This window comes from Crinia signifera, chromosome 7 (genome assembly GCF_055691185.1).
Source record: "Crinia signifera chromosome 7, ASM5569118v1, whole genome shotgun sequence".
Taxonomy (NCBI): domain Eukaryota; kingdom Metazoa; phylum Chordata; class Amphibia; order Anura; family Myobatrachidae; genus Crinia; species Crinia signifera.
The window spans coordinates 183,496,301-183,516,580 of record NC_139223.1 but is presented as its reverse complement, the minus strand read 5'-3'; the positions used below and the strand labels follow the sequence as shown (position 1 = coordinate 183,516,580).

Sequence of the window (20,280 nt, the reverse complement as noted above, 5' to 3'; positions counted from 1 at the left end):
TCCCCCTGCAGCGCAAATCCCCACCTTTGCATGCGAGAGGATGTGTACACTTACACATTTCCTCGCACGCGGCGAAACAGAGGAGAAATCATTCGATGGTCGCCGACCATCGAATGATTTCTGCAGCCTTCGGTCTGAAAAGTAAGTCAATACTTATATGCAGATAGCCGCTGATCTCCATTTTCGGGGTGGGAGCTGTTGTCATGTGACATCAGCCGCACCACCCTGAGCAGGCATCGACACTCCTCCGTTTCCAAGGGAACAACCAGCATTTGCATGGGGACGCCCATAAACCGCTGGGCGTTCCCCTGCTCCAGCCCACTTCCCTCCCCTGAGTGAATGCCCTGGTGAGTGTGATACTCGCTGACGGTGTTCGAACAGGGGGTTTTCACATGCGCATATTCGCTTATGCTTCATAAACGGGGCAGAATTCGCACCTAACCAAATGGGTCTGAATCAGGACCAATGTGTGATGAAAATATAAATACCATTATAAAGACAATTTTCTAGATGAATTATATAATAACATAGTGAGAAACATATACCCTAGGGACAGAAAGTATCTGCTTACAGAGTATCATATTATCAGCGTGACAATCGTTACCTACTAGTGCAAACAAAGATTAACAACTGACACAAGAGATGTGTAAGAAAATGATTTTACTTACCTACAGTACTTTTGGTTAGCATACAACCGGAAAACATTGGGCGGTATTCAATGACGCTGGCGTGGGGGGGGGGGGGGGGTGGGTGGGGGGGGGATTTGGGGTGTCTGCAGCGAGGTGGCTTGTTTTTGGCCATCCTCCCCCTTTAACCCCCGCGCCGGCCACTCACCCTATTCAACGTTCCGGGGGAATCCTCGTTGATTCCCCCGAACGGCGAGGTTCGCAGCTAATGCAGGGAGCCGTTTCCACCCTGCTGTACAAACCCAGAATTTCATACCTTACAATCCACTGGGGCGTGGAGGTAAAGTATAACAGTGTGCCGAGCACAGCGAGCCATGCGAGGGGACGCAGTACACTGATACAGTGTCCATGTCGACTTTGAAATTTGGGACAAAAAAAATGATAAACTGATGTCAACCTTTTGACTGTCGACCTTCCCATTGTTGTCCTAATGTGCCAACATTCCAACCCTGTTGACCTTACCATGTTGACCTAATACCCAGTCAACGTTTAGTGGTCAGCCTAATGTATGTCAACCGTCATACAGTCGACCCTAGGACCCATACCTGTTCAAGGCCACTGTTGCGATTGGGACAGACGGTGTGAGCCATAATGCTGAGGAAAAGTGATGGGCGTTCCTGAGCAGTGACTGGGAGGGGACTAGAAAAGAACGTACCAATGGCCCATTCAGGGGGCGTGTTAAGGGAGTGTTGCGGGCATGTCAATGCAAACAGCACCGCCATGTGGGCATCTCAGTTCTTGCACATTTGGGTGCACAAATGTACCTAAGGGGAAGAGTTTGTAGAGGCATGTGCGCAAAGATGCGGACAACCGCCAATATCCCTGCAGCATCCGACTCAGATCTTCTCACACATAAAAATGATTTAAAAAAATTAAAACACTTTGCATCTAAGGTATGGCTGGACAATAGGCCTCCCTCCAGCTGCAGTTGAACTACACATCCCAGTATTTCCTACCATTGATTTAACATGCCCTAATAGCAAAATTGTGGCAGATGTCAAGTCCCACTGCAGCTTATTTCCCCATCCGTGATCTAAGGTCTTATAGAAATTATTCCCATGCATTACTAACTATAAAGCAGTGGTTCCCAAACTCAGTCCTCAATGACCACTAATGCTGGGTATACACTGGGCGATATATATCACTGGCAGTGGTGTAGATAGGTGCCACGGTGCAAGAGCATGTTTTGCAACCCCAGCCCTAATTTGTAGTGCGCAGCAAAAAGGGGGTGCAGCCTAACATTATACCACACCGTAATGCCCATTGCACATTTTAGCAAATGGTACTTGTGTAGTTTCACGGCAGCAGCTTATGCTACATTTGAAATTACGTTATTACCATAGCCCAATGGCTGCCTTACTTGTGTAGTTTCACGGCAGCAGCCTAAGCTATGTTTTCAGCTTAGTGTAGGCTGCCGCCGTGAAACTACACAAGTAAGGCAGCCATTGGGCTACGCTGATAACATAGCTGAGGCTGCTGCCGTGAAACTACACAAGTAACTACCATACTGTTGCCAGGAACTGCAGGCGTCCCTGGCAAGCCTAGTGAGTGCCTTTCACACAGCGCTGGCGCCCACATGATCCCCTCTCCTGCGGAGAGGGGATCATGCGGGCGCCGACGGAGAGGCGCTCCATCTGTATGAGACACAGGAGCATCTGATTTACAGCAAGAAAACTGATGTGATCAAGATTGGGCTGATTAGCAGCACATGTGGCTTCCTGATCAAAGTGTTTCCAGGGCAGGAGGTAAATTCTCTTGAAGGTGGAATAGCTGCCCAAGTGATAGGCCGGGGTGAGGGCTATGGTAGGAACCACTGGAGCATTCTGGAGAGGTTTTACTATGCTCTGACACCTGTATTGCATACTTGCATACTTTTCTCCACTCCCCTCCGGGAGAAGCCCAGAGAGGAGTGAAAGGGGGGTGGGATGAGGCTATGGGATGGATCCTATTAACCCCGAAGGGTGCGAGTTGCCATTCTCACGCTGAAAACAGCACCCGAATTAACCCTAACTCGCACCCTTCGCGGGGCTGAATTCACTGAAATTTGCTTGCACCCCCTATGGAGGTGCGAGCACTTTTCAGCAATTTCATCCCGCCGTAAAGGGTGCCATCATCTGCACCCTTCCAGGTTAATAGGATCGACCCCTATGTGTCAGGGGGCGGGGTGAGCTTGACATCAGCAACCCCACCCCCATGACAGTCACCAGCGGCAATTCACAGGTCCACTGATTAGAGGAGGGGCTGAAATGACGCAAAAGGACGTGATTTGCACCATTTTAGCCCCACCCCCTCCCCGTGGACCCGCAAAATTTGGAATTTTATGCAGTGGGGAAGGGGCTACGGGAGTGATGTGGGAGACTTGCCCACCTTCCAGGGGGCTCCAAGGGGGACCTAATTTGCGGGAGCCTCTCGGAATGGCAAGTATGCTGTATTGCAGTGCTGATTTACCTGCTAGAAAATACAATGAACTAGATAAATAACAGCTCATATTTGGTCAGTTGCTATGGGCAACACCTCCTCTATTTCCAAAGTGACCAGTTCTTTACTTGCCATGTGCAAAGCAATGATTACTGCAATGTCCTGGAAACTGACTTGTACAAATAAAATGTCCTTAGGCTTTTGTTAGAATACTTCCAGCACACCTATCTGCCTTTAGGATTCAAATGGAAATATGAGAGAGATTTATGAAAGCTCGGAGAGAGGTAAAGTAACAACAATCAGCTTCTGTCATTTGAAAAATAGAAGGAGCTAATTGTTCGATACCTTATCGTTTTCCCCAAGCTTTAATAAATCTCCCCCCATATTACAGGAAACATTCCTCTATCACAACTCTTCCAATACTTTCCTGAGTAGGTCTCTCCCAGATCACTATGAGAACACTTTTATCAGGGAAGTTTATCTGCATCCTGGTCCCTGAGCTTAAAATGACTGTGTACTTAGTGCCCAGCCAAACGGAGCCGTGTGCTCCGCCCCACAGTGCACCTGTAGCTGTTATAGAATGGGGATAATGGGGTTCTGCTAAATAGGTCTGAGGTCATACATTAATAGGACTGATATGAATGGCAAATATAGCCGGCACAGTGCGGCATAACTGGTGGTGTTTTAGCAATAAATGATGATAAAAAATAATAATTAACGGACTGGACAAAAGGCAGACTACAGAATGTGCATCCTGTATAATGAAAGGCTAACACGGCTCCTCGTCTCTATGGGGGGAATTCAAGGATCCTGCATGCCGAAGGCCACTAGATGACGCCTGGCAGAGCAAGTGTTGCTCCGTTTGGAAGTTTCAGAATTTTGATGGGCTGGTAGATTGTATAATTAACAGGGCAAAAATGTAAATGCTACATTTGCATATAGAAAAAAAAAAATCTCAAATGCATTCATAGTGAATCTGACTGATAATGCTAGTTCTACTGGGTCCACTAATGGCGCATAGCCCATACAGACTATGCTATCCCGGTAGCCGCCGAGGGGAGGGGGCTCCGGGGGTCATGTTGCATTCTGTTTGCAGGTAAAGGCATAGACACCGGGCAATATAATAAATGATATCGCTCAAAAGGGCCAAAATTACTGATATTGTTCAGTATATCGGCCAGAGTGTACACACCTTTACATTATTAGAACGCTGGGCAACTAATTCAGCAAGGCTGAGGGATCATTCACCTCCCAATGGGACTGCCTGCCTTGGGTGACTGACAGTCACAGTGAAGCCAATGCAGTCTCACAGACAGCATCTGGCTTCTCTTAGGCTGAGCACAGTGGCGGATGGGGGGGGGGGGGGAAGCAGCCCATTGGTTAAAAACCTGCCACTGCCATACACACTAGCCGATCCTCGCTTAACGATACCGACCGCGGGTGGTCGATTGTGCTTATGCATTTATTACTTTGTGTTTAACCTTTTTCTATCCACTTATTTAAAATGAATATGTTTGAGCAGCCTATACTATAGACCTGGGGTAGCCAACTCCAGTCCTCGAGAGCTACCTACAGTTAACATTTTCCAGACCTCCTCACAGAACCACAAGTGAAGTAATTAGCTCCACCTGTGGATCTTTTAAAATGTGTTAGTGAGTAATGAGTGCACCTGTGCAGCAGCTAGGTTGTCTGGGAAATGTGCACTGTTGGTAGCTCTTGAGGACTAGAGTTGGCTACCACTGCTATAGACCATATATAGGCCCTTATTCTGGTTGGTGCGGCCGGAGCCGCACACGGTGCTCCGGCCGCACAAACCAATCCCCGCCCACGAGACGGATCGCCACGGCCGTCCGTACACGGACGGCTGGCGATCCGCATAAAAATGGTGGGGCGTACGCCTCCACCATGGTGGGAGCTGCCCCCTGCATTCGATGGTCGTCGACCATCGAAGGCAGGGCCGCACGCCACAGCAGCTCCCGCAAGCTGAGACCACACGGACAATCGTCCGTGTGATAGCTTGTATGGGGGCTGAGAGCTGACATCCGGCGACGTCAGCTTTCCGCCCCCATCAGTGGCGTCATACCCTGATTAGCATGCATACGCCCCGCGTTTGCATGGGAACGCCCATGAAACGCGGGGCGTATACATAGGGAAATGAGGGTATGAAGCCCCTCACGCCCCTATACGCCCCCTTTGCGGCGGACGAAATACGTCTGCGGCGAATGGGGCTGCACATGCGCAGATTGACCTCTGCGCATGTGCAGACTAAAAACATCGGCGGTACGGCCGCACGCGGGCCGTACCGTCCGATTCAGAATAAGGGCCATAGTGTTAAATATTAATAGTGTATTCCATACAGTATCCAGTATATAAAAGACTAACGTTTTACACACTGGCGTAACTAAGCCACCGCAGCCCCCGCCATGGCGGGGAGGCGCAGAGTAACTATGGGCGCCTGGGGGGCTGCGGGGCTATAGTTACATGCTGCGCTGCTGCCCGGCCGCATCTGCGGTCACTGCCCGTCACTCGCTCCCGGCGCCGGCTCCTGCTGATAATGAAAAATGACACTTAGAAAATGGCTGCCCCCCGTATTGCAGACAGTTTTGGCAGCCATTTTCTAAGAGTCACTTTTCATTATCAGCAGGAGCCGGCGCCGGGAGCGAGTGACGGGACAGTGACGCAGATGCGGCCGGGCAGCAGCGCAGCGGTGACTGAGGGAGACAGTGACCGGCAGGTATGAGAATGGGGGGGGGGGGGGGGCGCCGAAAAAATTTGGCGGGGGGGCGCAAAATATATAGTTACGCCACTGGTTTTACACTAATGTCCAGGGTCGTTACTAGGTTCTTCTGCCACTTCCCCAGGCTCCCACACTTGCTCCAATGTGCTGCAGTGGGAGATGTGGAAACCCTCTCCAGAAATCGTGCTTTTGCCACTGAGTGTGGGCGTATTAATCTACTATGGTTATGCAAGCATAGGAACCCACTACTGGGATCAAAGTGATCTTTACTATTAGCAGATTTCAGGGCATTTTCTAAGTAATCTGACTAGATCGCTTTGAAAATGCCTCTACATTGCTCCCTGACTATAGGCCATAGCTATAGCGATGCACGGCATTATCGCCCGGCGATTAATATCCAGCATGCAGATTTATTTATTTATTATTTATTTACAGTTTCTTATATAGCGCAGCATATTCTGTTGCGCTTAACAATTGGAAACAACAGTGATTAAACAAACTGGGTAGATACAAACCGACATGGAGGTAGGAGGGCCCTGCTCGCAAGCTTACAATCTATAGGGATAATAGGAGGGATACATAAGGATAGAATTCCATAGCATGGCAGTCCCATCAGACAGTCCTGATGGGGTGCAAATAGATATAACTGCTATTGGTGGATGTGTGGGGTTCCTGAATATAATAGGCTTGCCTGAAGAGGTGAGTTTTCAGGGAACGCTTGAAAGTTTGGAGGCTAGAGTAGCGTCTTAATGTGCGTGGGAGGGCATTCCATAGGGTGGGTGCTGCCCGACAAAAATCCTGCAAGTGTAAGTGGGAGCGAGTAATGAGTGTGGATGAGAGACGCAGATCTTGTGCAGAGCGGAGAGGTCGATGGGGATATATTTGGAGATAAGCGAAGAGATATTAATCGGTGTAGTCAGAGTAATGGCTTTGTATGTAAGTAGAAGTATTTGATATTGAATGCGGTAGTATACAGGTAACCAATGGAGGGACTGGCAGAGCGGATCAGCAGACGATGAGCGTCTTAAATCTCTTAATCATCTGTCAGGGTCAGTGGTCTCACCGGAGAACACCGGCCCTGACAGATCGCTCAGCACACAGCGCTGACACATCACTGTGTGTGTGTAGGACCCTTACTAATGCCCCTTTTACACCCAAATCCTGGATCCGACCCAGTATTTGGAACACGGTTCCAAGCCAGGTCGGATCTGGGATTTGCACTGTTTACAATGTGGTTCCGCTCCGCAGTGTAAATGGGAGCGACGCTTGGAGATGTCATCATCTCCAAGCGTCGGGACCGCCGATCGTTGCGCTGGGGGCAAACCCAGCACCAAGGTAAGCTGCTGGGCTGCCCCCCGCCTCGGTGCACCCCCCCCCCAGCCCCCGTCCGTGAGGTGAATGGATGCTGCACACAGGCATCCACTCGCCTCTGCTGCTGTCTGCACAGTACAGCAGACAGCAGAGGAGGCTGTTTGCGCCACCCCCCCTCCAACCTCTATACAGGGCGCTGCGGTCCGGAGGTTGGGCTTCCCCCATTGCTGTAAACGGGAGCCGGGTCGGATTACCCGGTGTACCCGTTTACACCCAGGTCCTGCCTGTGCTCTACCCTGGTCAGGACCTGGGTAGAAGTCCCATGTAAAGGGTCACGGGTTAACTCCTTTTACACTGCTGCTGACCCGGATCCACGAGGGAAGAACCCAGTGTTTTTGCGGTGGTGTAAAAGGGGTATTAGAGATGTTAATTCTGGGGTGAAAATCATGAAGGGTTTTAAATAAACCCCACGTGTCTCTAACACTATTGCATATAAGCACAGAACTTATGAATCGCACAATCACTGCTTTCAGCCAATAAGTTTGAGACACATCCAGGACTTAAAGTCAGTGCCGGGTGTGTCCCTTGTCTATCTCAACTAAACAAACGAAAACAACCTAAAGAAAAAGAGAAAGGTGTGATGGGGGCAGTTCTATGCCGGAGCTGATCTTTGGGTTGGGTCAGTCCTACTGCCGGGATCAGGACATCCTGGTTTTAAAGCTGACGTTGATCTCTGGCAGTGCTGGGTATAAATAGGTCCTCACCAGCCAGCTGCAGTACTGATTATCTTGGTGCTCTCCTGACACTGCCAGAAACAGCCAACAGCCGCCAGGTGAGTGACTGCGAGAAACACAAAGGTAACCCAGCTACAGACAGGTACACTGGTTCTCTGATGCCCTTCGCTCATTGTAATTATTGTCTTACATTGCCTACAAAGTGCTGTGTAAACTTGTGCCTTATGCATACAAATATTATAGCAAATATCTGCAGGGCTCAATCAGACAGGTAACTGGGTACCACATGTAATAATGCTGTAGGGCCAGCCAGCCATAGATAACAGGCAATGCCCCCAGTCCTTCCAGATTGGCATTTCATTATGGGTGTTAGAATATAGGATGTAATAGTAAAAACATTATCAGGTTATACCATCCTTTTCTTATGTGGGACAATATTAATTCCATGTTATTTTATACCATCATTTTCTATACAATTTTTTTTTTTTTTTTTTACCGTTTCTCTTTTATTATATGTAGAACTGATTTATTAATGGCTAAGAATACTGATACTTATGACTTTTGCTTATTTTTCAATGCCCTCTCCTGCTTGCTGCCTGTTATCAGTAGTAATAGCCTTTATCGGGGCATTCTGCATTCACTGCAAGTACCACAGTTGTCCGACAATGGCAAATGCCATCTCATGATGGCAATTGCCGGTGGTGCCATAGCGGTAAAAAATTGTTTGAAATTGTGTATATAGTTTTTGATTTGTTGTCAATATAGAAATGGAAATCAGAATCCCTGCAAACCCCAGGCAACTAAGGCCACTGCCAATATAGATAACTATATAGGCAGTGCTGCTTGTCAAACTGGATAGTGCGTACGCACTTAAGCGTAACGGTTTCCGATACCCTTCAGTGACATCACCGGGACCCGGTATACATGTGAATGGGTGGTTACAAAGCCAAAATTGACCTGCATTTTCTGACAATGAGGGGGGTCATTAATGATGCGTGGGAGTGCGCATCATTAATAATATTTTGTATACACACTAGACTTTTAAAAAGTTTGATAGATATGTCCCTTAGGGGCAGAGTCTTAGAGATAGATAAAGCACACAGAGATATAGTACCAGCCAATCCACTCCTAACTGGCATGTTACAAGTTGTGCTTGAAAATTTACAGGAGCTGATTGGTTGGTAGTTTATCCCTCTCCACTTTAAAACTCTCCAAAATGTAGTCCATCTCCCCCCCAATTTGCTGTGGAAAAGGTATAGAAATTGCACTGCCTTGATAAAAAAAAAAAGTTTGTGCTACAGCATATACACCATACCTACCCTCCTGGAATTCCTGAGAGGGCCCCACCCCCTCCCCGAAGAGCCGCAAACCAAGGCATTTAGCGGAAAGGGGTGAGGCTTAAGGGCTGTCATGCCACAAGCCAAGCCCCACCCCTGGAAAAGCTGCAAAGATTCTCCTATCCAGGCTTCTTCCAGAGAGGAGACACGTAAGGTAGGCAATAAGGTGTATCATATACACTGTACAATGGAAACACTTTTTTCCTTGGGTTGTACTTTAGGGGTTATTCAGACCCGACAGCTGCCCTGCTAAATTGCAGTGTCCTGTGATCGGGTATACGCCACCCAGACATAGTGAATCCGTAAGCATGCGTAGTTGTTCAATAATCACCAATCACATGCCTACAATCAGGTCTGAAGAAACCATACTTTCCTACCTTCATTGTCTCCCCTCTGGGAGAAACTTTCTGAAGCTTTTAAGGGGCGGGATCAGGACTTGCCGTCATTAAGCCCCGCCTTATTCTGCTAAATGCCCTGATTCGTGGGTCTTCGGGGAGGGGGTGGTACTAACTTACGCGATTTGCAGTGAGGGTAGGTACTGTAGGTATGAAATAACCCCCTATGTTGGGTGCAGATAACTGCTGTGCCTACATGTGCTTGCCTCTATTGAGCCCAACAAGGAACAGTCAGCAAAGGGGTAAAGTGAAAGGGAGTCCTCAAGAGGAACAGATGTGATATAAAGTTTTAGGAATTATTTTCTTTATATGGACTACACTTCTGCTGCATTCTGTATGAACATTTCATTACTAGGGTAAATTACTGTACTAATCCAACCAAATACAACTGTTGCAAACTGAGTAATATTCTGTCTTCCATTCAGCCACCATGCAGTCCAGCCTGTCCATCTGTTGCCTCCTTCTCCTGTGCTCGGTGCTAGCAGAGGCCGCCACAAGAAAGCCAAAGAAGCAAGCGGCAGCTGACGTCAACACCACAGCTAAACTCGACGCAGAAGCCGACGCAGGTGTCACTCAACCCAAAACCCTTTCCAGAGGTAAGTGGCTTACGTTTATGATGTACGGGAGGCAGTGGCCCTTCCCGCAGTGTAACATGGTTTATTTTATAATGCAGTGTACAAAAACAGTATTACATGGAGAAGTCAATGGGATTTCCCAAGCTTTGTATAATGGACACATTTGCGTGCAATGTTGACAGATGATGTTACGCTGGATCCCGTGACTAAACAAATGAATAATGTCTATTATATGATTCTATCTCTAATCTGCAGGCTGGGGAGACAGCGTTGAGTGGGTTCAGACCTATGAAGAGGCTTTGGCCAAGTCCAGGGAAACGTAAGTATTTATTTACAGGTACTTTTATAGTGCAGAATATTCCGCATTGCAATTGGAAACAACAGTAATAAAACAAACTGGGTAGTAACAGACCAACATGCGCCCTGCTCGCAAGCTTACAAACTATAGGGCTAATAGGAGGGATACATAAGGATAGGATTCCATAGCATGGCAGTCCCACCAGATTACAAGACAGTCCTGATGGGATGCAATTAGATATAAATGCTACTGGAAATTATGTGGGGGTCCTGAATATGATAGGCTTGCCTGAAGAGGTGAGTTTTTAGGGAACGCTTGAAAGTTTGGAGGCTAGAGGTGAGTCTTAATGTACGTGGAAAGGCATTCCATAGGGTGGGAGCAGCCCGAAGAAAGTTCTGTGATTGCAAATGGGATCTAGTAATGAGTGTGGATGACAGATGCGGATTTTGTAAAGAGCGGAGAGGTCTGGTGGGGATATATTTTGAGATAAGCGATAAGATATATGTTGGTGTAGTCAGGTTAATGGCCTTGTATGTGAGTAGAAGTATTTTACTGTATATTGAATACGGTAAAATACAGGCCATCAATGGAGGGACTGGCAAAGCGGATCAGCAGACGTTGAATGTCTAGCCAGGAAGTTCAGCCTCGCCGCTGCATTCAAAATGGATTGTAGCGGTGAGAGTCTATTCTTAGGAAGACCGGTAAGGAGGCTATTGCAATAATCAATGCGTGATATAATGAGTGCATGGATTCGAGTTTTTGCAGTGTCTTGTGTAAGGTACGGACAAATTTTGAATATGTTTTTTAGATGCATGTAACATGATTTAGAGACAGATTGAATGTGGGGAATGAAGGACAGTTCAGAGTCCAGGATGACCCCTAGGCAGCGAGCTTGTGGAGTAGAATTGATTGTTGTGTTCTCAACAGTTATTGAGATATCAGGCTGGTAACTACTCTTGGCTGGTGGGAATAGGAATAATTCTGTTTTGGAAATGTTAATTTTGAGGTGGTGAGAGGACATCCAAGATGAAATTGCAGAAAGACATTCAGAGACACGGAGCAATACTGATGGTGACAATTCAGGGGAGGATAGATATATTTGAGTATCATCAGCGTACAGATAATACTAAAAATCAAAAGAGCTGATTAGTTTGCCAAGAGAGGAGGTATAGACTGAGAAAAGCAGAGGACCTAAGACTGAGCTTTGTGGTACTCCAACTGACAGAGGCAGTGAGGCAGAGTCAGATAAGCAAACACTGAAGGAGCGAGCAGATAGATACAAACCAGGAAATGGCTGTGTTTTGAAGAACTAGGGGGGTTATTCTAGTCCATTCTTTCTGTCAAATTCCTTCTTAGATGGACAAAACCATGTGCACTGCGGGTGGGGCAGATGTAACTTGTGCAGAGAGAATTAGATTTGGGTGGGGTTTTACTTCAAAGTGAGATCTATATTGCAGTGTAAAATAAAGCAGTCAGTATTTTCCCTGCACAGAAACAAAATAACTCACCCAAATCTAATTATCTCTGCACATGTTACATCTGCCATCTAAGAAGGATTTTGTCATAAAGAATGAACTAGAATAAACCCCTAGGTATTGCAGTGTTTGTTGAAGGCAGCAGAAAGATCTATTAGAATAAGTAGTGAGACACTGCCGTTAGATTTAGCAGTGGCCAGATCATTTACTACTTCATAATGCTGCAAAGTTATTGGGTACAGGCTGCAGTCTGCTGAACTGCTGGCATTATCCCTGTGTACCGGACCCACCATTAATTGTTGTTTCCCAGCATTTTGAATGGAAAGTTCCTGCCCACCTAATACTCAGATAGAAGACGACTATTCTGTGCAGCAAGTGTGATCATATTACTTCATGAAATGCAAGCCCTTATTATTCATTGATTTTTTCAATTTCCATTTCCAGAAAGAAGCCTGTTATGGTGATTCATCACCTGGAAGACTGTCCCTTCAGCCAAGGTAATCCAGATAGCATTTGGTCATTAGGTGGCTCGGTTGACAGTCAATAGGTCGACCACTATTGGTCGACAGGAAAAATCTCAACATGCATCTCGACAGGCATTAGGTCGACACAATCAATAGGTCGACATGACATTTTTGTTTTTCCACCAATAGGTAGACACTGTCCACCTAATATACCACCATAACCAATCGAGACATCTCACCTCTAGAAAGTGAAAGCAATTTTTGGCGAGATTACCAATGGAGCATGCTGACGTGGTCAACCATAAAGCATAAGCATTACACGTGTGTTCTTATGTAACTCAAAAAATGATGCAATTCTAATTTTGTACATATTAAGGGCCAGATATACAAAGTCTTGAAAAAGTGATAAAGTGGAGAGTAAAAAAAGTTCCAGACGAGCAGCCCCCAACTGTCATTTGTCAAACAGCCTGTAATATGACAGTTATGAGCTGATTGGCTGATATTTTATCACTCTCCACTTTATCACTTTTCGAGGCTTATGGGGCCTACACACGTGGCAATTTAGATCTCTTAGAAAACGCCCCTGCATCGCTCCGCATATAGGGCTAAAGCAATAGCGATGCGCGGGCTCGCACATGGCTATCGTCCTGGCGAATAATGTCCAGAATGCTTCATTACCGGACAGGGCCAGTGTTCCCACTAGAGAAGTTAGACAAAGGTCAGCACTTACCAATAATCGCAGACACGAATGTACAGTGACAGGATATCCCTACACCAGGCATGTCCAAACTATGGCCCTCCAGTTGTTGTGACACTACAAGTCCCATCATGACTTGTTACACTTTTGCTATTAGGGAATGCTAAAACTATTGCAAGGCATGCTGGGATGTGTAGTTTCACAACAACTGGAGGGCCACAGTTTGGACATGCCTGCCCTACACCATTACACAATGCTATCCTGCACTGATAGATATACAGAACTCTCTCTCCTTCTCCCATATACAGAACTGAAGACAGCATTTTCCTCTGACGCATTTGCACAGAAACTGGCTCGGGAGGACTTTGTGATGCTGAATGTGGTGGTGAGTTTACAGAGACTTCTCTAAAATATGAACTATGCTCACGTGGTGGATGGAGGAATTACAGTGCTTTCCGTTGGTACAGACGTGGGGATGCGGACAGAAAATAGGAGTAAAACATTTATTGAACTCTGTGGCGGAACTTGTGGGTGGTGAGGCCAGGTAGAGAAATATAATTTGGGTCCTCCTGCGCCACCCCAACCCAAGTTCAATGTATGCAACATGATAGTGGGTGACAGGGAGAGGCAGAGTGTGACAGGGTGAGGCAGAGTGTGACTGGGGAAAACAGAGGGTGACAGGAGCAGCAGTGGACCTGGTAGCTCTCAGGGGCCCTGGTGCACTGCACCTGATGCACCAATTGTAGTTCCGTCTCTGATTGAACTGCATAATAAGTAACAATAAGTCAGAAATGGAGGTGACGTCGCACACAGCAAATGTGCCGTGTTAAGGGTTATGGCATACCTCCCAACTGTCCCATTTTTCACGGGAATGTCCCGCTTTTTGGGATGTTCCCGCATACAGCCAGGGGCCGGCAATGTCCCGTGGCCTGTGAACGCGGGGGGGGGGCATTTGAGAGTCCCCACTTTCACTATCTCCCCAGCCCCTCAGACTGAAGAATAGACACTGTGCATCTATTCTGCAGCCTGAGGGGCTGAGGACATAGCCAGCAGCTCAGAGAGCCACTAGCCATGCCCCCACAGCAGCGAAAACGGGGTCCCTCTAACAGGCTGGACAATGTTGGGAGGTATGTTATGGGGCGAGATGTACTAAGCCATGACAAGTTATAAAATGGAGAGCGATAAACCACCAACCAATCAGCTCCTACCTGTCATTTTTCAAACACAGTCTATGACATGACAAGTAGGAACTGATTGGCTGGTGGTTTATCGCTCTCTTTTTTATCACTTTTCAAGCTTAGTACATCTGGCCCATGTTGAGATGCACTAAGTTGCTCATGTACATCTCATTCTTTTCAGCACCCTGTGGCCGATGAGAACCAATCCCCAGATGGACACTACGTACCAAGAGTCATGTTTGTGGGTGAGTCCTTCTTACAAGTAGCCATCTTTGTGGCTTCTACATGCCCCTTTAACTACAATGCTGTTTCTCTTTGTTTCTTCTTATTCTTTTATGTGAAAATCAAAATGGCTGTCCATGGGATCATCAGTAGAAACTAATCAGCTTTGATCGCAAGAACCTCTTGCACCCACATAGATGGGAGTTCTATGAAATATGAGATGGTGCCCATCAACCAATCAGATTCGATTATCTTCTGGAAGGTGTTAAATGTATAGGTAGTAGAATCTGATTGGTTGCTATGTGTAACATCCTATCTCAGTAAATTTACCCCACAGTATAAAGTGTGAGGGGGGTGGTGTGAATGGTCTAAAGCAGCGGTCCACAATAAGAAGGTCAACACTAGAAGATCAACGGTGTATATGTCGGTATGCATTTAGTCTGATATTGAACATGTTGACACAAAAATGACAATAGGTGCTTTTTTTTTGTTCATTTTAGCCTATCGCCCACTCAAAAGTGTTGACATGCTCAATTATGACCTTTTGAATATATTGAACTTTTACCAAGTTGACCGAAAAGGAACACAGTTGACCTAGCACCTGTAGACCAGTGTTTTTCAACCACTGTGCCGTGGCACACTAGTGTGCCTTCAGCTTTTCTCAAGTGTGACCCCAGATCTCAAAATGTCCACACCAGTTTACAGCCACCGCCTCCAACTTCAACTGTTATTTACCGGTCTCTTGTATTCATGTGAGGATGAATGCATTGTAATTTTGTTACCCGTGGGGATGTGTGATTGTTTTTTTTTTTTTTCATATGGGGGCCAATGGGTTTTTGTTTCGCTGTGAGGGCCTACTGTATGTGTTTTTTCCCTGTGGGGGTCTGATGGTGTGCCTGCTGTAGATAGTCTGACTGTAGACCGGTAACATGGATACCAGCTGTGAGAGCGGTGAACTCAAACCAATTGTTTGCATTCAGGGCGGTCTTTTCCCATTGCTTTCAGTGTAAGATAACTATCATGTTTCCTACTGTTGTCATATGCCATCTCTGCCTTTATTAACATGGTGTCTGTTCTACAGATCCATCAATGACTGTACGGACAGACCTAGCTGGAAGATATTCCAACAGAATGTACGCCTATGAAGCTGGAGATATTCCCGAGTGTAAGTATATAAGGAGGGTTGAAGTTAAAGTGAACTAATGGAGCCTACACACGGGGTGATTTCAGGGCATTTCATGCACCTCCATGTGTAGGGGGCCATAGCGATGCCATAGCCTGCCAATTAATATCCAGCATGCTGGATAAATCTACTTAAGCACCGGTCAGGGCCAGTGTTCTCACCGGAGAACACGGTCCCTGACAGATCACTCAGCACACATTGCTATATGCTGAGGGATCTAGCATCATTCAGATCGCTCAGCAAAATCTCTACGTTTGTAGGCCCCATAAGTCCATGCATGGATCTCAAAGTTGACCACTTCATTGTCATTCTGTTCGCATCTGGTGGCAAAAAACTATGGACTCACAGAAAAGTATGTTTCCACTGTGCCATGGCGCTGTTAGTACAGAATGGCAAAGATATGGGCTTTGGTGCAGATTTTTCCTTAAAGTTGTCGCTGTGAATACGACAACTTTAGCAATATGCCCGCACCCCTCCCCAACCCATAAAATGGACCATCTTTGTAAATCTGAATAGCCACCCACCAGTCATCGCCAGGAATATGTGCATCTGAGATTGCAACTGTGACCTTGTACAAACACAATTAGATGTAAAAAAGAGAGAATTGCACAACTACCTGTATATCTGGACCTTCACATAACGTGCAAAGCAGGTCACATCTGTAGCTCTTTACCTAGTGCTGGATTACAACAGGGGGCAGAATAAGAAATAATTGGGTCTGGAGTAAGAATTAAATGTACACTCGGCCCCTTCCCCCTCCAAGACCTCAACTTTAAACAAATTAGTGCCCCTCTCATACAGCCCAGGTACATCCCTGACAGGTGAGGCCTACAGGTGTACAGATGAGCTTGTACCTGTCATTTTTCAAACACAGCCTGTAACATGGCAGTTAGGATCTGATTGGCTGGTCTTTATCACTCATCAACAGTGGTTCTCAACCTCAGTCCCCCCTAACAATTCACGTTTTCCAGGTCTCCACACAGAATTCCAAGTGAAGTAATTAGCCCCACCTGTGGATCTTTTTAACATGTGTCAGTGAATGAGTGCACCTGCTGGGAGACCTGTAAAACGTGAAGTGTTGGGGGGTTCTGAGGACCGAGTTTGAGAACCACTGCTCTACAAGGCTTAGTACATCTGCCCATCTGTGTGCCAACGACCTAACATGAGGAGGAATCATGTCATATTTCATGTTTTAGCTGATCAATTATAGATCTACTATATATATATATATATATATATATATATATATATATATATATATATATATATATATATATAATGTATGTAATTATTGGTTTATGAATGTCATATATCTCTGCTGAAGTCTAAATCGTAATCATGGTTTCTCCATAGTGATCACAAATATGAAGAAAGCCAAAATTCTCTTACACACCGAATTGTGAGTGCCTACTCACGGAGTGAATCCTCCAGTGCAGTAAGGATGACTATGACGCACTGATCAGCACCACCAACAAGACCCAAAGAGTCAACTCCAACCGCTATCATATGACACAGGGTTCTGAACCAGAAGAACTCCGTTACCACCCGCCTTCAGTATAACTAGTCATTCCACCTCTCCTTAAGGACTAGCAGCCATCATTCATGATTACACAGAATACTGCTTGGCTGACCAGTCTGCCTTCTCTTTTACTGATCATTTGGATGTTAATTTGCACACTTCCATTTATGCGTGTAGGTAAATCCAAAGACCCATAGCAAACTGATGAAGCTGAACCTCCTGTTTGTTTGTCTTAGTACTGAGCAAACACGGTAACACCCATTGGTCAATATTAGTATTCCTGCCATAGGACCTCGCCATCCATGCAGACGCTAGCTCTAGGCTAGTAGTAAAGATTAGGCAGCAGATCTGCTCTGTTATCCACTGTATCTACCTATACAAATTCTAAAATGCTCTTTGTGCTACTTGCTCTTACAGCCTGGTAAATGGAGGCTAAATGATCTGTACAGATATTCTGCTTCTATAGGTCAAACAATGCTGAGCCCAATTTGTCCATGCTGCCCACCTCCTGCAGGCAGCAGGGCAGGGGGGCAATACTCAAACTGCGCATGGAAATCTGGGGCATCGTCTACGAGCACCTGGGGATTCCTGCTCACACTTCTTTGCACACCTTCAAATCAACAGGTCACCTCTGTAACTTTATACATTTTATACAAAATATTTACTAATTGTTTGTAACATTAAAGAAAATGTGTTTTATCCAAATATTTTGTGTCTTCCGTTAATTTGCTTGTAGACCGTTACGCAGACTTCATTGGAGGCTGTCTCCATTTAGGGCAGATCTCTACGAGTTGTGGCCAGATCTGCTTGTATTGGGTAAACTTCTTCAGCAATTGGCTTCAGTGCTGCTGGAATTAGGTTGATGATCCTGTTTAGGGTGCCAGTCGGGATCCCGACAGGCATTTACCTGACGTCGGGATCCCAACTGTCAAAACACTGACAGCCGAGTTCCCGACGGCCACCTGCTATTTTCCCTTGCGGGGGTCCACGACCCCAATAGAGGGAGAATAGAATAGGTGGCTCGCACAGCGAGCCCGCAAGGGGCTTAGTTGTGCTCACCATGCTGTCAACGACCGCTGACATCGCTGGGGGGAAAGCCACTGAGTGCACACTGTGCCGCTTTCCCACTTCCCTGTGCCGTCAGAGGGGGAGGAAGGCTTTGCATAGTGCAGTGCTATGCAAAGCCATCCTCAAAGCAGCTCATCTGCTGGTGATACCAGCAGATGAGCGGCTTTCCTGGCGATGATTCGGGAGCACGCAGCAGCACTCACTGCCAGGGCATACACACTGGGCGGCTTTGAGCTGAAAGCCGCTCAAATTTCCGTTTTGAGTGGTTTTCAGCTCAAAGTCGCCCAGTGTGTATTGGCCTTTAAGGCCCCCATACATTAGGCCGACTTGTCCTTAGGTATTTTGAAAATCTAATAGCCGCCACTGCACTGCCTGTCCCGCAGCGCTGCTATTTGTGATCACAAAAAGCCCGGCCAGGTCAGTGTGTGTGCTAATGCTCAGGGACCCGCTGCCCGCCGTGCTGCTCCCGGTCAGTCTGCATGCATATGCCTGTCAGGTGGGCAGGCATATGCATAGCATACAGGAAGGTCGGCCGTGATCTTATGTACTGACCGTCCGACCTCCCTGATCCGGTCTGATGCGCACGGGACCGCGCATCGGATCGGATCAATGTCACACAACTGCGTTATCGGCCCAAAGTGCCGAAATCGGATGAAATCGTCCCAAAATCGCATAGTGTATGGGGGCCTTTACTCTCTCTAACATTCGGTCTTTCCCCCTCACTTGCTTCCCTCACTCTCATTCCCTCTCTTTCCTTGACACCCCCTTTGTCTGTCTCTTACTCCCCTCACACTTTCTCCTGATTTTTAATTGTTTGTGCCAATGGACGTGACATACTGGGCACCCATTACTCATCGCGCATGTTGTGCCAAAAATCGGTCTGTGCTGCCCGTATGTCATTTGCCTAGATGCACCACTGTTTTCTGACGTTAGGTGAGGGCAGAAGTTGTGAGATGCCCTCACAGCATTTTTTTATCTTTAATTTACTTAGGTTTAGGTTATTTTATTTCAGCTGGATTGAACCCTCGTGGGTTCACTTCGCTGGCCACACTTCAGGCACAGAGGCTCACTGCACTTGCCACTGATTTATATTCCCCCTACAAGTAAATGTGGACCCAGTAAACGATGGGAAGTGGATCTAGCTGTAACCATGAACCATACTGTACTTTATGACAATTGGAGTAAGCGATAATCTGCCTTGCAAAGGAATGCGCCCATTGGCAAAATTCACGGTATGGTAGCGTTGCAGATGACCCTCCGTGTGGTGGAGAAAAACATTGGTGGACGCAAGCTGCCCAGAAAACAGTCCAAACGCTGGTAATTGTCGCTCATTGCTAACAACTGGTTTGTCATCTAACCATAGGAACAGTAATTACCATTCCATAGAAAATGCTATTTTAAAGTTTACTCTCTTCTCCACCATTTTAAGATTCATTTGAATAAATTTCTAATATATTAAAATAACTACACGCAATGAGTATTACCATATATGTCATATAGAATATGCAAACATTGTGGAGAGGCAGTGCAGGGGACAGACAGTAAATTGAAACTGTACAGATCAGAAATCTACAGGGTACACTGAATAGCTGTCTCCCCTCCTGCATTCTGCAGGAGACTCCCTGAAATAGCAGCAATCTCCCTCTCTCCCTCATTAGTCTAGCAATCTCCCTCATGTCACCTAGCCCACATTACACTGTTACATTTTTTTTGGGGGGGGGGGGGAAGGAATGAGAGATAGATACATTTACATTGAATCATCAGCACGATTTCCCATCACTTTAGTATTGTATCTCTTACTAACTGCTTTGGGGCTCATCTACATTTGGATATAAGTCATTTTAAAAGATTGCTCAGATGTAGCAGTACACACCCACGCTTCTAGGTGCCATGTTCACAATCTCTTTTCACAATCTCCCCATATATGGATCTAGACACGCCCTTTGGGAGGAGCATGACACGCCCCCTCAATGGGACGCTTTG

At 46.5% G+C, this 20,280-nt stretch overlaps 1 protein-coding gene across 2 annotated transcripts in view; it reads left to right on the top strand.

The window, feature by feature from the left end:
* Positions 1-17,934, top strand: part of LOC146020938 (anterior gradient protein 2-like) — a 27,440-nt gene extending 9,506 nt beyond the window's left edge. The window contains exons 2-8 of one of the 2 annotated variants that reach the window (XM_083154592.1): positions 10,044-10,214; positions 10,449-10,512; positions 12,411-12,463; positions 13,436-13,512; positions 14,487-14,550; positions 15,609-15,692; positions 17,064-17,934. In XM_083154592.1, the coding sequence (XP_083010718.1) occupies positions 10,049-10,214; positions 10,449-10,512; positions 12,411-12,463; positions 13,436-13,512; positions 14,487-14,550; positions 15,609-15,692; positions 17,064-17,113 (558 nt within the window). In that variant the 5' untranslated portion in view covers positions 10,044-10,048 and the 3' untranslated portion in view covers positions 17,114-17,934. Of the gene's footprint in view, positions 1-10,043; positions 10,215-10,448; positions 10,513-12,410; positions 12,464-13,435; positions 13,513-14,486; positions 14,793-15,608; positions 15,693-17,063 lie in introns of those variants that run through there. The other variant, XM_083154591.1, reaches the window with a different exon arrangement.
* Positions 17,935-20,280: the final 2,346 nt, after the last annotated feature.